A 13,869-nucleotide genomic window follows, 5' to 3' on the forward strand; every position below is an offset into this window, starting at 1 on the left:
AGCCAATTTACGGTCAATAGCTCTTTCAGTAACTGCAGTACTGACTCATCACACAGTGAACAAATTCTATATATGTTTGAAAATGGCCGTTGGATTATCTGAACTCAATGCTGGGTGGAGGTTTAATAATGGGCGCTGACAAATACTGCCATCTGTAGCTGCACTGGGTAATGATTATTATGTAAAATAAATCAGAGAAAGATTTCTGGGCCAACAGAATGACCTGTCAAACATAATCGAATGTGATTTTTATCTTTTAGGTGATGGGCTTGGTAATGAGATGCAGGGGAGACTAATTTCATGGCAGCAAAAAAGCTTCTTGCATTGCTTTTATTGACTTGATTTTCTTTTATGATATTTGGGGAGTTTCTGACTATGTAAAGGAACAGTCAAACATTCTGGAAAAAGTGTTCCTTCGCTCGATTGTGATAAAAAAAAATGATTGGAAAGAAAAAACAGTATTTTTAACTAATTAATTCTAAATCTTATTTCAAAGGTTTCCTTCCAATATAATGACTTTTGCGATTCATTTTACCATTTCTATGTCTTGGGATATGTGGGATGTACTGTACTGATTAAAACAAAATAACAAACACCTGCATGGACTGCATAGAGATATTGTGCCAGAAAATTACATAACTATGACGTTTTTGAGCTGATGTTAATGCCACAGGAGGTTTGGAACTCTGCAGTTACTGAGTCAGCAGAGTGTTGGCAACTTTTACGTTACTTTCATGGCTGCGTCTTTGCGGTTTGCTTTGCAGTAATACAATGCTTCCACTTTGTAATGGGCCAATAACTTTGTCCATATGGAATACGTAGAGCTCTGGTCAATATCCACTTCAAGGTCTCCTGCACATCTCGACTGCTTCCAAAGTGTAGTTTTTGATTTTGTACTGCCTAGTCCAGGAGCTGTGTTTCACTGCCCCATTGATCCACTAAAGTCAACAGCTGTACTTATACTGCTACACCATCATCATTCCAGCCATTTCATCCAATTACTAACTGGTACGTTATATATATATGCATATAGCTTGTGGTAATATTCTGGGATTTTAAACATGGTTCAAATTTTATATAATTAAAAAAATACTTTTTTTTCATTATATAATTAAATAATGCAACCCTGGAAGACTCTAACTCGAGCAGCAGAGCAGCTTCACTGCAAACACACCACTGAATTAAAACAGAGGATATTTGCTGAGGATTAGCAGCTCCCCTTTTTCAGCCACTAAACAATAAAACTGGGTTTGTCCTTGTTTACTAAGGGACTGCATGGAGATATTGTGCCAGAAAATCTGCACCCCCTCCCTTGCATTTGCATTTTCAGGTGTTTAGTGCTTTTCAGCCTGGCGGGTGGGCAGGGTGGTGGGGACATGAGGTGCTTTTGTCTGTGAGGGGTATTGTGAGAGAAACACAAATAAAAATTGGTTTTACATGTCACAACTGTGGACCACTGGATACTACTATCACATTTTCTTTTCTTTTTTCTGGTTCCTGATGGTCAGCTGTATTTTTCCAGATTTTAAATGGCGTACAGCAGGTCCAGTGCCCTGTGGCCAAAGCTGCCAACAATGATAATGTTTTTCATGACATTGTAAAATGCTTTGAAACCCTGAAAAGCAACCTTGAGCATATGATTTGTACAAGCCTGAGCTCAATAATCCATTTCAGACATTTCTTTCCCTTATATGATACCACTGAAAACCGATATCCCTAATATGATCATCTCATGAAAACATCCGCTACACTGTAAAAAGTATTCACTCATTGTCCAAATCAGTGAACTCAGGTGTTCCAGTCACTTGCACAGGGGTATAAAATAAAGCACCTAGGCATGCAAACTACTTCTACAAACATCTGTTAAAGAATGAGTCACTCTCAGGCACTCAGTGTTTTCCAGCGTGGTACTGTGATAGGATGCCATTTATCCAACAAATCCAGTATTGTAATTTCCTTGCTACTAAATATTCAGTAAACAACTGTTATTTGTATTCTAACAATGTGGAAGCAACTGAGACACAGAGTGGTAGGCCACGTAAAATCACAGAGTGGGGTCAGGAGATGCTGGGCCACATAGTGCCCAGAGGTCACCAACTTTCTGCAGAGTCAGTGGGTACAGACCTCCAAACTTCATGTGGCCTTCACTAGCTCAAGAACAGCTCGTAGAGAACTTCCCTTTGTTTCCATGGCGGAGCAGCTGAAAACTTGACAGCCATGCAGCTCAACCTGACAAAACAGCTTTGGGAAGAATTAAGGTGGAGACTGTGAGCCAGGGCTTCTCATCCAACATCAGTGTCTGGAAGAATGTTAAAAAATGATTATGCACACACTCCTAAACCTTGTGGAAACCCTTCCCAGAAGAGTTGAAGCTGTTATAGCTGCAAAGGGTGGGTCGACATCATATTCAACCCTATGGATTAAAAGTGGGATGTCAATTAAGTTCATATCCGTGTCAAGGCAGACAAGCAAAAACATTTGGCAATATCATGTATTCTGCTTGGGAGAAGCAGCCAATCAGAAGAATGATGGCTTAAAAGAAAGAGGAACTGACATAAACAACAGGTTTCAGATGGGAGGATGAAATGAATGGCTCACCAAGGCTCATTATAAGATAAATGTGGATCATTTTGAGCTAATAATTAACGTGCTGCTGGAAAGGAGCAGAATAGCCCCTTTACTATGTAGTAAATACCCATTTAACACTGTGTTCCATTGGCAGCAATGTGTTATTTATCATGTGGCTTATTAAATATTTCTCTCTATATGTGTACCTTCCTATTCCCCCTGATTGGTGACTCCCTGTAAAACTGGGACACCCTTTTTTTCTTTCTGGGAAATAATCACCTGCTCCTGTTGCCTTCCACACCACCTCTCAAGTGTAAGGCAGACTGTGTTGAGTCAATGTCGTGTGATTGGAGGACATGGGGAACAGTAATGACACCAAACCTGGGCAGTATGGGGTTATGCTTTTAGTGACCAACAACCTCATTCAGCTGCATCAGTCTGAAGTGACTTTAATGTGGTTTTAATCCGAGCTCACGGCACCACTTTTTATGAGCCACATTTCAGAGACGGTGAAAGCTCCATGGTGTTTGTGCCAGCAGCTCACTTTCAAATACTGGACCACATCAAGATTTGAGCTGGCTGGCCAACAAGTTCTCATCATGATGGGTAATAAAATGCTGGGGTTTTTGCCAGATGCGTCTTTTGTCTCCACATTACACACAAGGTGTTCTTTGGCAACGTCGCTCTGACACACCAGATGCAGTAATATCAACTACTGAGAGATAACAGTTTCCCAGGCAGGATATCCTCTTTGCATCTTGTGGACACCACTGTATTTTGTCACTTTTTAACAATTTGACACTTTCTAAGAATTTTCTCATTTTTCTTCTACTTTCACTTGCTGCTTAAGCTTAGTTCTTTAAAACTACTTGGTTGAGTTTAGACACAAGGACATTTTGAGGGTCAGGACTTTAACATTTTACATTCTATCATCCACTTTGTACTTTTCCTGCATTAATTTATGGTGGAGATAATAACAATAATAATAATAATGGATTGCATTTATATAGCGCTTTTCAAGACCCTCAAAGCGCTTTACAATTCTGCTATTCATTCACTCTCACATTCACTCACATTCACACACTGGGGGAGAATAAATACAAAATGCAGTTTTTTAATAACAATTTAATTTATTAAGGGAAAAAAAGCTAGTTGAGATAAAAATAATGCATGAAGTTCTTAGGTGTCAACTTTTTAAATTTAATATTATCCCTGTTGAATCAACATACAGACACTCATGATCTACTCTGCTGTTCTTTTGGTTACTTGATTCCAGATAAGATTTAGTCTAACAACCTGACACCTTTTGTTTGATGGGGGCGGCTGTGGCTCAGGTGGTAGTGCAGGCCATCTACCAGTTGGAAGGTTGGTGGAGTGACCCCCAGTGCTTCTTGTCCTTGTGTGAAAGTATCCTTGGACAAGATACTTAAAACTGAATTGCCGATACATCGGATTACATTGGAGTGTGAAAGTTAGATATAAAAGTGCTTAGATAAAAGCACTGCATGTGTGTGACTGGGTGAATGAGACGCTCTTTGAGCTTTTTGAGTGCTCAAAATTGAGTAGAAAGACACTTTAGGTGTACCCATCCATTTGCTGAAGTAACTTGCTTAAGTGTGGATGTAGGACTTCTAAATCCATTTATGTATTTTAAAACTCCTGGACTTCAGTAACTCAGGTGAGTTTCAGCATGATTTCACTTTGGAAACTTTTTGCACATTCAAACCATGTTGTACGTGGTTTCATAGTGTGGTGGTTTACACATTCACCTAACAAGAAAAAAATCCCTGGTTTGATCCCGGAAAGAGACAAATCCCTTTAGGGTTGTGTAAGGGGATCTGCCAAATCAAACACATGGAACTACCCACTGTGAATCAATTCAGTTTTATTTATAGAGTCGCCTCAAGGCCCTTTATATTGCAGGGTAAAGGCGCTACAATAATACAGAAAAAACTCCAACAATCCCTTATGAGAGGGGTGTCCAACTCCAGGCCTCAAGGGCCGGTGTCCTGCAGGTTTTAGATGTGTCCTTGATCCAACGCAGCTGATTTAAATGGTTAAATGACCTCCTCAACATGCCTTGAAGTTCTCCAGAGGCCTGGTGATGAACTAATCATTTGATTCAGGTGTGTTGACCAAGGGTGATATCGAAAACTTGCAGGTCACCAGCCCTTGAGGCCTGGAGTTGGAGACTCCTGCCTTATGAGCAAACACTTAGCAACAGTGGGAAGGAAAAACTCCTTTGTAACATAAGGAAACCTCTTTATGATAAAGTGGGGCCTCGTTACTTAAGACCTTGTATGTGAGGGTAATGATTTTAAATTAGATTCTGGATTGAATAATGTAAAGAAGCCATATGCGGTGACACTCATGAATAAGGGGTTAGCTGAAAGTAGTTGCTTTCTCCCAAAAAGTTTATTTTTTTCATCTGGACTTAACGTTTTCAGTGGGACAAACGTTTCACTCATCCAAGAGACTTCTTTGGTCTCAGCTAACTACAGGTTTCCTCAACCTTATAAACAGTACATCTGCACAATGACTGAAACTAGCACCACTGAATGAACAATGGGGTGTTAGGTCAGTTCCTTGATGATTAATATGCAAATTGTAATATCCAAAAAGCTGCTTTCTCTTTTTTCACTTCTTAGTTATTGTGTGTGTGGGATTACCAAAAAATTAATTGGTTATATGAACTCAAATTCATAGTTTGGGAAGGGAAAAAAAGACCCAGCCCTGACACTCATCACTGAATGATGCTCAAGTGCTCCAGTGATTTTAATACCTACATAAATCCTTAATATGTTTCTTTACTGTTTTCATACTTTCAGTCATCTGTAAGGCACTTTGAACTGCTCTAGCCTACACCAAAGATGCTATACAAATAAAGTTTGATTGACTGATAGCACTTTTTCTCTTAGCCTTTAATTTACTTTCTATTTGGTTTCCATTTTTTCTCCAGGACATTTCCCACCTCCTTTAAAAGTCTTGCCTTAGAGGTGTATAGGCACGAGTATCTGCATATTTATGTGTGTTTTCCGTGTCTGTGTGCATGCTAATCCCAATACTCACAGCTAGAGAAGATGAGAGGACAGGAGTGTTCATCCATTGGGAAATTATGGAGCTGCAGCTGGCACTCTGCGTTGATGGTCATCCTGAAGAGTAAGACAAGTGCAGAGGGACAGAAGCACTTAGACAAAGATATTCAAGGCAGTAAACTCGGCCCATGAAGCACATGGTCTGAGTGCACTGGATTCATCACTGCTTATATCACATTATGCACTACAGTATAAGAGCACTGGCTTCCACCCAGATTCTACAGGTTCACAATTGGTTGCTTGGTTGATGTGTAAAATCCCTGAAAATGGCACAAATGTTTCAACATCAGTATCAGTTCTGGTTTTTCAGTCATGTCAGGACCTCAAGGCATGTCAGCTTCTAAAAACAGGAGTTGGACAAGTCACTACACCCGCTCTTAAGGAAAAGCAGCAGTGATTAAAAAGACACATGGGATTCATCATACAAGTAAGGTAAAAACTTAAATCCAATTCAAGTTATATGCTCTACGTGTCACTTTAATAAATCATCCTAAAAATAATTTGCACTGGATACGATAAGGGCTGTAGAAATGACACCGTCATGAAAATGGGCTTTTTCTTTGACTTGTGTTGTTGTGTCTTTGTCGCTGCTACAATTCCTCATTAAACGCCTGACTTGGAGCACAAAAGAGGAGCCTTTGTCAAAGCAAGAAGGGGGCTGCCTCGCTCGTCTTGTTCCGAGGTGAACAAAGTGCAGATGATGTACAGTTCCAATTTGCATTTTTGCTTCCATCCTTGTCGGGAGTCAGAAAAGCCAAATTGTGAGAGTGGAGCTGAGGTGAAAAAGAACAAGCAGCAACGAATCCGGCGGAGATGAGAGAGATGTGTCAGTCAAGGTGAATATGGCCTAAATATACGTCTCTTTGACACCTAATAGCCTGCTAACGAAGCAAGACTTTTCAAATTCATCACAGAAAGAAATGCTAGAAAAAATAAAATGAGCTCTTAAAAGCAAAAACTTTTAGGCCAAGTGTGTTTTTTTTTGAAGAAGACTTTGTTAAGAGGATTACTTTTCCTTATTTGTGAGAAGAATCAGTCTTTCTAGGTGCCAACATGCAGCAGTCGTTTGAAATTTCCTCGCTTGCTAGCATTAATACACAGCTGTGGGTAAGTTAGCTTTTTAGATATGAGCAAAACAAGCACATTTTGTTTGCTGCCTTTTTGATTTAGAAATATCCTACTTGCCGTTCGGAGAAACTAAATGATTATTAAAGCTGCTGCTCTCATTTTTTTTCTTTAGCACACTGAACAACATTATCTTGTGTAGCTAAATGACTGCTTACACCACGTAGCTGCTAGCTGTCTTGTGAGTAACTTGAACATCGAGAGGTTACTGTAACAATACTCAGATTTAAAACTGTAAGGTGAACTTAGCATAACCCCAGACATAAATATCTAATTTCCTGCTATTTCTTTAGCTTGTTTGGTGCTAATCTGTAGTCACAAACTTTTTTCACTTGCCTATAAACTGTCTGGTTTAGCAAAAGAGAAAATAAAAAAACAGCTTAAAAAGGGACAGCTATACGAGTTCAATATCACTACCACACCCAGGCCTGATAACTGCTAGACTTGTTTAATCAAGAGGTAACTTCGACAAAACCTGTCTGACAAAGTGAAATAGGCTAAAAGATCTAAAGAAACTGCTGAGAACTAAAGTCATTGGCATCTGTCAGCGTGGAATGGGTTATAAATCCATTTGTAACCAGGGCCTATATTGAACCGCTGTGAGAGCCATTGTCCACAAATGGAAAAAAACAAAACAAACTTGGAACAGTGGTGAACCTTCCCAGCAGTGGCTGGACTACCAAACTAACTCCAGGAGTGCTGATATGATCTGGGTAAAAAAGAACCCAGAACAACACCTTTAGTACTGCAGACCTCACTTAAGGTGGACAGTGCTTGTATGAATGAGGCATGTTGTATAAAGCGCTACGAGTGCTCAAGAAAAATAGAAAAGCCCTACATTAAAACCGTCCAATTTACCATAAGCCCCACCCACCTGCTTTTCAAACCTGTTTTGGAGATGCAGCCAATCAGAAGAAACCTGTCTTCAGTGGAAGAGGGAACTGAACTAAAATTTTCTGTTTTAAGATCTAGTATCAGATTACAAAATGATTTTTTTTGAACTCCCCTTTAACTGCTACTGAAATACTTTGTAGAGCTGATGGGAACAGCCACATCAGCTGCTAATTCCTGTGGGTGTGTCACCACAAGTGACCCCTTTCACATTAGAGATAATCATTAAGTCTTTTGTTGATATTAAAATATTGATTAGTGCAGCTATAAACTTGGTGTTTCACAGCAGTGCATTTTAATCTTGAACCACTGAACCCCTGTTGATAACAGGCATATTTATGGCTCAATTTAGAAGTTCATGATCACACTGTTATTAACCTCTACAACATCCAAAATCATCCTGCTACAATTATTCCTCCCATAATTTAAAAATGGAAGCGGGCTGTCTGAAAAGTGGCTCCCTTCTGAGTATTTGCACAAGCAGGCATCACAGCATACCCAGGGAACTAACTGAAATTTGCCAGTCAAGACAAAGGAATGAAATGCCAGAGTCTCACACCCTAGTCATTTTGGGAAATGCTGTTTATTGAATTTATTTGCCTCCATGACAGGACCTGAACTGTCCTGAAATAGCGGCAGCTGTGCATCTGCACCACAAAATGTCTGAAAACAAACACTCAAGGCGGTTCCTTGCCATTAGGCCAGCTCTAGCTCGAAATACTAGATGCACAGGTGAAATTTGATCTTCAAGACAGAAAAAAAAGCTCATGTCAGAGCTTGAGGACTCATAAACCCAGATGCCACTCCACTTTAAAAGGAACCCGTCCACTCGAATCCTGAGTGTTTTCTGCTGTAGGTGCAGACACACAGTCGGGGGGTGGTCATAAGGCCATCACCTTCACCTGTGTGTCATTACTCAGCCACTGAAAGGCTGTCAGAACGAAAGCAACAAATCGAACAGAAACACAAGAGTTTTATCTTACTGCACCAAAGGTAAAGAATGCTATGTGGTACAGAAACTCATGTAAAGTGAGAAAGATGCAGTTAGAATTTAAAAAGAGACAAATCAAAATCGCATTGCGGGGAGTTCTGTATGTGTGGGAGGTGCTGCTTTCTACAACAACCAATATCATATTATTTACTGTTACTAAAATGATTTATACAACTGTAATGTTCCTGAGATTTTATTTTACTCTTTATTGTTCTGGATCTGCCTTCTGTGTTTCTCTGTCTGTGTCTTCCTGTTTGTCGATGTGACTCACCAACTGCAGTCAAATAGTGAATTTTACTTCTGAAGGTGTTTTTACATGGCAGCTATAATAATGGCTGGTCTTTTGCTAAAGGAAGGCGCCCCGTTGTTCCTTTTGTTATCTCCTCAAACATAGCATACACTGGACCGTTCTGCATGAATGGAAAGGAAGATAATGCCATCTCACAAACAATAAACGTGACTGATGCAGATCATGTAAATGCTTATCCGTTTCTAATTACACACTGTGCCCTGCTAATATGTTTTTGTTTTTTTTTTAAACTGCAGGCTATTTTAAATCCACAACTTTTGAACAGTTTGTGTTCATTTTGACTGAAAACATGAAACAATTCTAGCTATATTAAACTGTTTAATTTATAAGCCGCTAATTCACAAGGTCAAGACCCTAAAGTATTCCAAAGAAACCCCCCAAAATCACATGAGCCCCTATAAGCAAGCACTTAGTGACAGTGGGAAGGAAAAACTCCATTTTAACAGGAAGAAACCTCCGTCAGAATCCGCCTGAAGGAGGGGTAGCCTTACACAGTGATCAGTTGGGGGTTTGCAGTTGTCTGTTCATAGTTCTGTCAATGCGCTCTATTGGTATTAATTATTAGACTTCAGTCACAGAACACTTTAAGAAAGGCAAGTCTCATCTCTTTAATAGAAAGACAAGAATCAAATGGATATCAATCTGCATGTTCAGGTTGATTCTACTTTCAAAGATTTACTTTTGCCACCTGACAGCCAATGCTCCAGTTTTAGCTCTTTCCTGCTAAGGACAAAGTATTAGCGAAATTAGGGTTTGGATTTTTAAATGTGATGACTTCTTTCTTTGTTTATTTCTTTGGGAATATAAACAATTGATTTTAGACAAAGCTACAAAATGAAACTTTTTTTTTTCCTTTAACAGAAACATATATTTATTGTAAATAAATAAATTTACAATTTACGGCCCCAGACTGTAAGACTCGGCCCTCATCTCTCCTCCACTCACACACTGAGCACCGGCTCCCCACAGGGCTGTGTGCTGAGCCCCCTCCTCTATTCTCTCTACACCCACGACTGCCGTTCGACCCACAACAACACTCTCATCATCAAGTTTGCTGATGACACCACGGTAGTCGGACTCATCTCAAAGGGAGACGAAGCAGAGTACAGAGAGGAAGTCCTGAAGCTGGCAGCCTGGTGTTCAGAAAACAACCTGCACTGAACAAGAAAACCAAAGAGCTCATTGTTGACTTCAGGAGACCAACGGGGAACGTGTGGAGAGGGTCCACACCTTCCGGTTCCTTGGTGTCCTCATCTCTGCTGACATCTCCTGGACCGACAACATCTCAGCGGTCGTCAAGAAGGCCCAACAGCGGTTGCACTTCCTGAGAGTCCTCAGGAAGTACAAGCTGAACTCCAACCTGCTGCTGACCTTCTACCGCTCGTCCATTGAGAGCCTGCTAACCTACTGCATCACGGTATGGTACGGCAGCTGCACCAAGGCGGATAGAGTGAGGCTTCAGAGTGTGGTCAAGACATCACAAAAGATCATCGGCTGCCCTCTCCCCTCCCTGATGGATATTGCTGCCTCAGCAGAGCAGCAAACATCATCAAGGACAGCTCCCACCCTGGTTTCAACATGTTCAGCCTGCTTCCCTCAGGGAAGCGCTACAGGTGCATCAACACAAAAACCCACAGACTCAAAAACAGTTTCTTCCCCAAAGCCATAACCACCCTGAACTCACACATGCACCGATAACACAGCCCCCCCCCAATTTTTTTTCTTCCCACTTCCTCTATGGACCACCACTGTGCAATACCAATTCTATGTGCAATAACCCAACTGTATATACACAACACTATTTTATATCTTTTTCCCTCTGTTAATACTGTCCATATGTATATAGCGCTGCAGAACTCTACCCCCCCCAGCATATTTGCACTGAGTAGGAGATGCTCTGTATCTCATTGTACAACTGTATAGTGACAATAAAGGCATTCTATTCTATTCTATTCTATTCTATTCTATTCTAAATGACCCACTTGCAATACCTTCACATCCCACCAGGGGGCAACAAGAAACATTTAAAGAGTTCTAACACTAAATTACATCACCCATTGCTTCAAATGTTTTCATTGTCGTCATCTTGGTCTTTCGAAATCAAATATGATAACGAGGTGCACATGTGACTGTGAGATTGCAGCCTCATTGGCTAACGACTTAATTTAAAATGTATGAAAAAACAGTGAATCTGCCAGTAAAGCCAACAGAAGTCTTTCCTCATTGACTTCTTTCTTCTTTTGTCTTTTTTGCATCCACAAATCTGGATTGCTATGGTCCCATACAGATAGGTTCATCCATCTGGCTCTTTAGACAGACTAAAGTCTAAATGTCTTTTATTGTCTGTCTATGTCAACACTGATGGCAGAATTTTGTTTAGCCACAATATACAGTTGGCATTAAGAATCAGAATAGAGGGAGTATTTCTCATAAAAAGATTTTTTTACCAGCAGTCATTGGCTATGATGTGTCTGCTCTCGATTTTTGTTCTTTTATCTTCCTGTTCTGTGTGTTTCCATGTGTTTTGAAGGGTTTTACCTCAGAGTGTAAAGTATTTTCCCATTGTTCCAGATCCGGAGCAGCTGATTGGGCGTCGTTATCCAGTGAGAATCGGCATTCTTGGAATTTCTAAAGATGGTGTCGGGCAGCCAGATCAGACCGACCATATTGCTGGTTGAAAAAGAGGGAAATTGATACAGAGAGAGAGAGGAAAGGAGGTAAGACTGATTCCCTCAGATTTCTCTGAAATGCATGAGGCTGCACTCATTCCCAATAAGAGCATAATAAAATACTCGGGCAACTAGGGGAAAACAAAGCACATCAATCAATTTGTTCCATTAATTACAGGCCTCTTCAAAAGAGAGAGAGACAGAGGGAGAGAAGAATATTGTTTTTATCATATGAAAATGTTCAAATAGTAGATGCTAAAGTGGTGAAATTGCCACAGCAGTAGTTCATTTTAAAAAAGAGATCTAGTATAATTATCACTAGATTGGTATTGATTCACCCACAAAGCTGATATGTTTAGAAGTTTTTTAATAAAGGTTCCTGTAGTATGTCTTTACTAAACTTTATAGTATGTCTTTACTAAATCTAATATACCTGTTGAGGGTTAGAATCCGCATGCTGCTGCTGTTATACCGCAGACGAGTGTCCACCCAGGTCTGGGCGAAGATAATATCGATCTGGTACTCCTGGGAAGAGAACAGTAGAGTCAATATACAGATCTGACAACCCGTGTTAGAGAAGAATAAAGGCAGAAAGAGACGTGCAGCCTGAAGTCTGTGTGCTAAGCAGCCCGTCGAATCCTTCGAGAAGAGCCAAGAATGTGTTTGTCTGAACACAAATGTGTCCACATCAAAGAAAAATACAAAAGCACTGCAGCCCTCGCTGCAAACATTCAATACATATTATGCTTTTGATATGGAAATTAAATTCCACCATCTCACAAACTGTTTGCTTCAGCACATTTCCTTCACCTCAGCAGAACCTGCGTCTAATTGTGAGGTTTTTAAAAAAATACTGAATCCAATGTTGTGTTTTTGGGAATGTTAATATTATCTCTGTCTTAGAAGAGTGGATTTGAATCCACCTTTTCTTTGCTGCTATTTTCCCACAGGTATGTTTATAATCCACCAACCTCGACTCATAACATACTTCAAGTATTTGGAATTTGTAAAACAGCAAAATTAGCTCTCAGAGAGTTTGGCACACACATGAAACTTCGATTGAAGCCTGTAGATTCCTCCTGAGAACTTGCATCAAAATAACGGCTAAATATAACCAGGCAAATTAGAGCTGACAAAGAATGTCAGTCATTGATCTTCACTCTCCTTCGGGCGGCAATTAAAAGCATTTATCTTGCAGATACATGTGGGTTCTACAAGACAGTTGGCTACACACTCTTCATAGTTTACACATCTTAATGGCTGCTATTATTGCTTTATTAATACAGTGAAACTCCTGCTTTTTTTGCAGTCTTGGCTGTGGTCAAATTTACAGATACCCTAGAAGATAGTTTAGGCAGTCAGTTCAACTGTTCTCACATAGTGCATCCTGCTACTGAAACTCATTTGCACTTATATCATTAGTGCTTTGCTCACTTATTTTCTAAATTTGCCTGCTTTCACACTGAAATCTATGCTTGCTGCTGTTCATGCATCACTTCTTCGGCACCACCTCCACCCCCACATCTGAGTATAGCCTCTGAGTATACATTCCTCTTCAAGGAAGAGTTGTTATTGTCACTCCCCACTCACTGTCTTCATGTACATTTTGAGGATGGCAGACTGGGAGAATAAGTGTGGGCCAGGCACTGTCATTCGTACATGGAAGTAACAACAGTGTGTGGGCAAGGATGGTGGTAAAACTCCAATGTCAGAGCCTAAATTCATGCCTCACTCTTTCACTCCCCATAGAGACATTATGATGGCGTACTCTGACATCAGAACTTAGACTTCGTTTCTTAATCTTTTACTCCCCACTTGAAAGTGAAATCAGGAAGTCACGATTGCTTAAGATTTGCTCCTTAATGTTTTACTCAGGTCCCAAAAGGAAGTAAGCACAGGAAATGATCATGTTAAACTACACGATCGACTGGCGACTGTAAACTACAATGTCAGATATATATTATTGATATATATATATATATATATATATATATATTTTTTTTTTTTTTTTTTTTAACAATGCGAAATCTTTTTGAATTAAGCAGAAAAAGCCAGAGTTCAAGTGCATCTTTGTATTATTAAGTCAGATGGTTGAGAAATACAACTGATACCACTGGGCAGGAGATGAGGACCTCCAATTTGGCTAGCTGAAGGTCAGTACAGCAGCTGGAAGGCCTCTATAGGACGTAAACAATGCCAGTACTGCAGAGATTCAATTTT

General features: G+C 40.1%; 1 protein-coding gene across 3 annotated transcripts in view; it reads right to left on the minus strand.

Moving 5' to 3' along the window:
* The window catches only part of LOC116321512 (gamma-aminobutyric acid receptor subunit gamma-3-like), a 158,017-nt gene that overhangs the window by 47,114 nt on the left and 97,034 nt on the right, over positions 1 to 13,869 (minus strand). For all 3 annotated transcript variants that reach the window (XR_005610488.1, XM_031741371.2, XM_039607527.1), the window contains exons 4-6: positions 12,083 to 12,174; positions 11,519 to 11,650; positions 5,638 to 5,720 (exon numbers count right to left, since the gene is read on the minus strand). Coding sequence is in view for 2 of the 3 variants with exons in the window: in XM_031741371.2 (XP_031597231.1) it covers positions 5,638 to 5,720; positions 11,519 to 11,650; positions 12,083 to 12,174 (307 nt within the window). In the remaining variant the exon portion in view is untranslated. The remainder of the gene's footprint in view (positions 1 to 5,637; positions 5,721 to 11,518; positions 11,651 to 12,082; positions 12,175 to 13,869) is intronic.

The sequence above is a fragment of the Oreochromis aureus genome, linkage group 23, assembly GCF_013358895.1.
Source record: "Oreochromis aureus strain Israel breed Guangdong linkage group 23, ZZ_aureus, whole genome shotgun sequence".
In the NCBI taxonomy this organism is placed as follows: domain Eukaryota; kingdom Metazoa; phylum Chordata; class Actinopteri; order Cichliformes; family Cichlidae; genus Oreochromis; species Oreochromis aureus.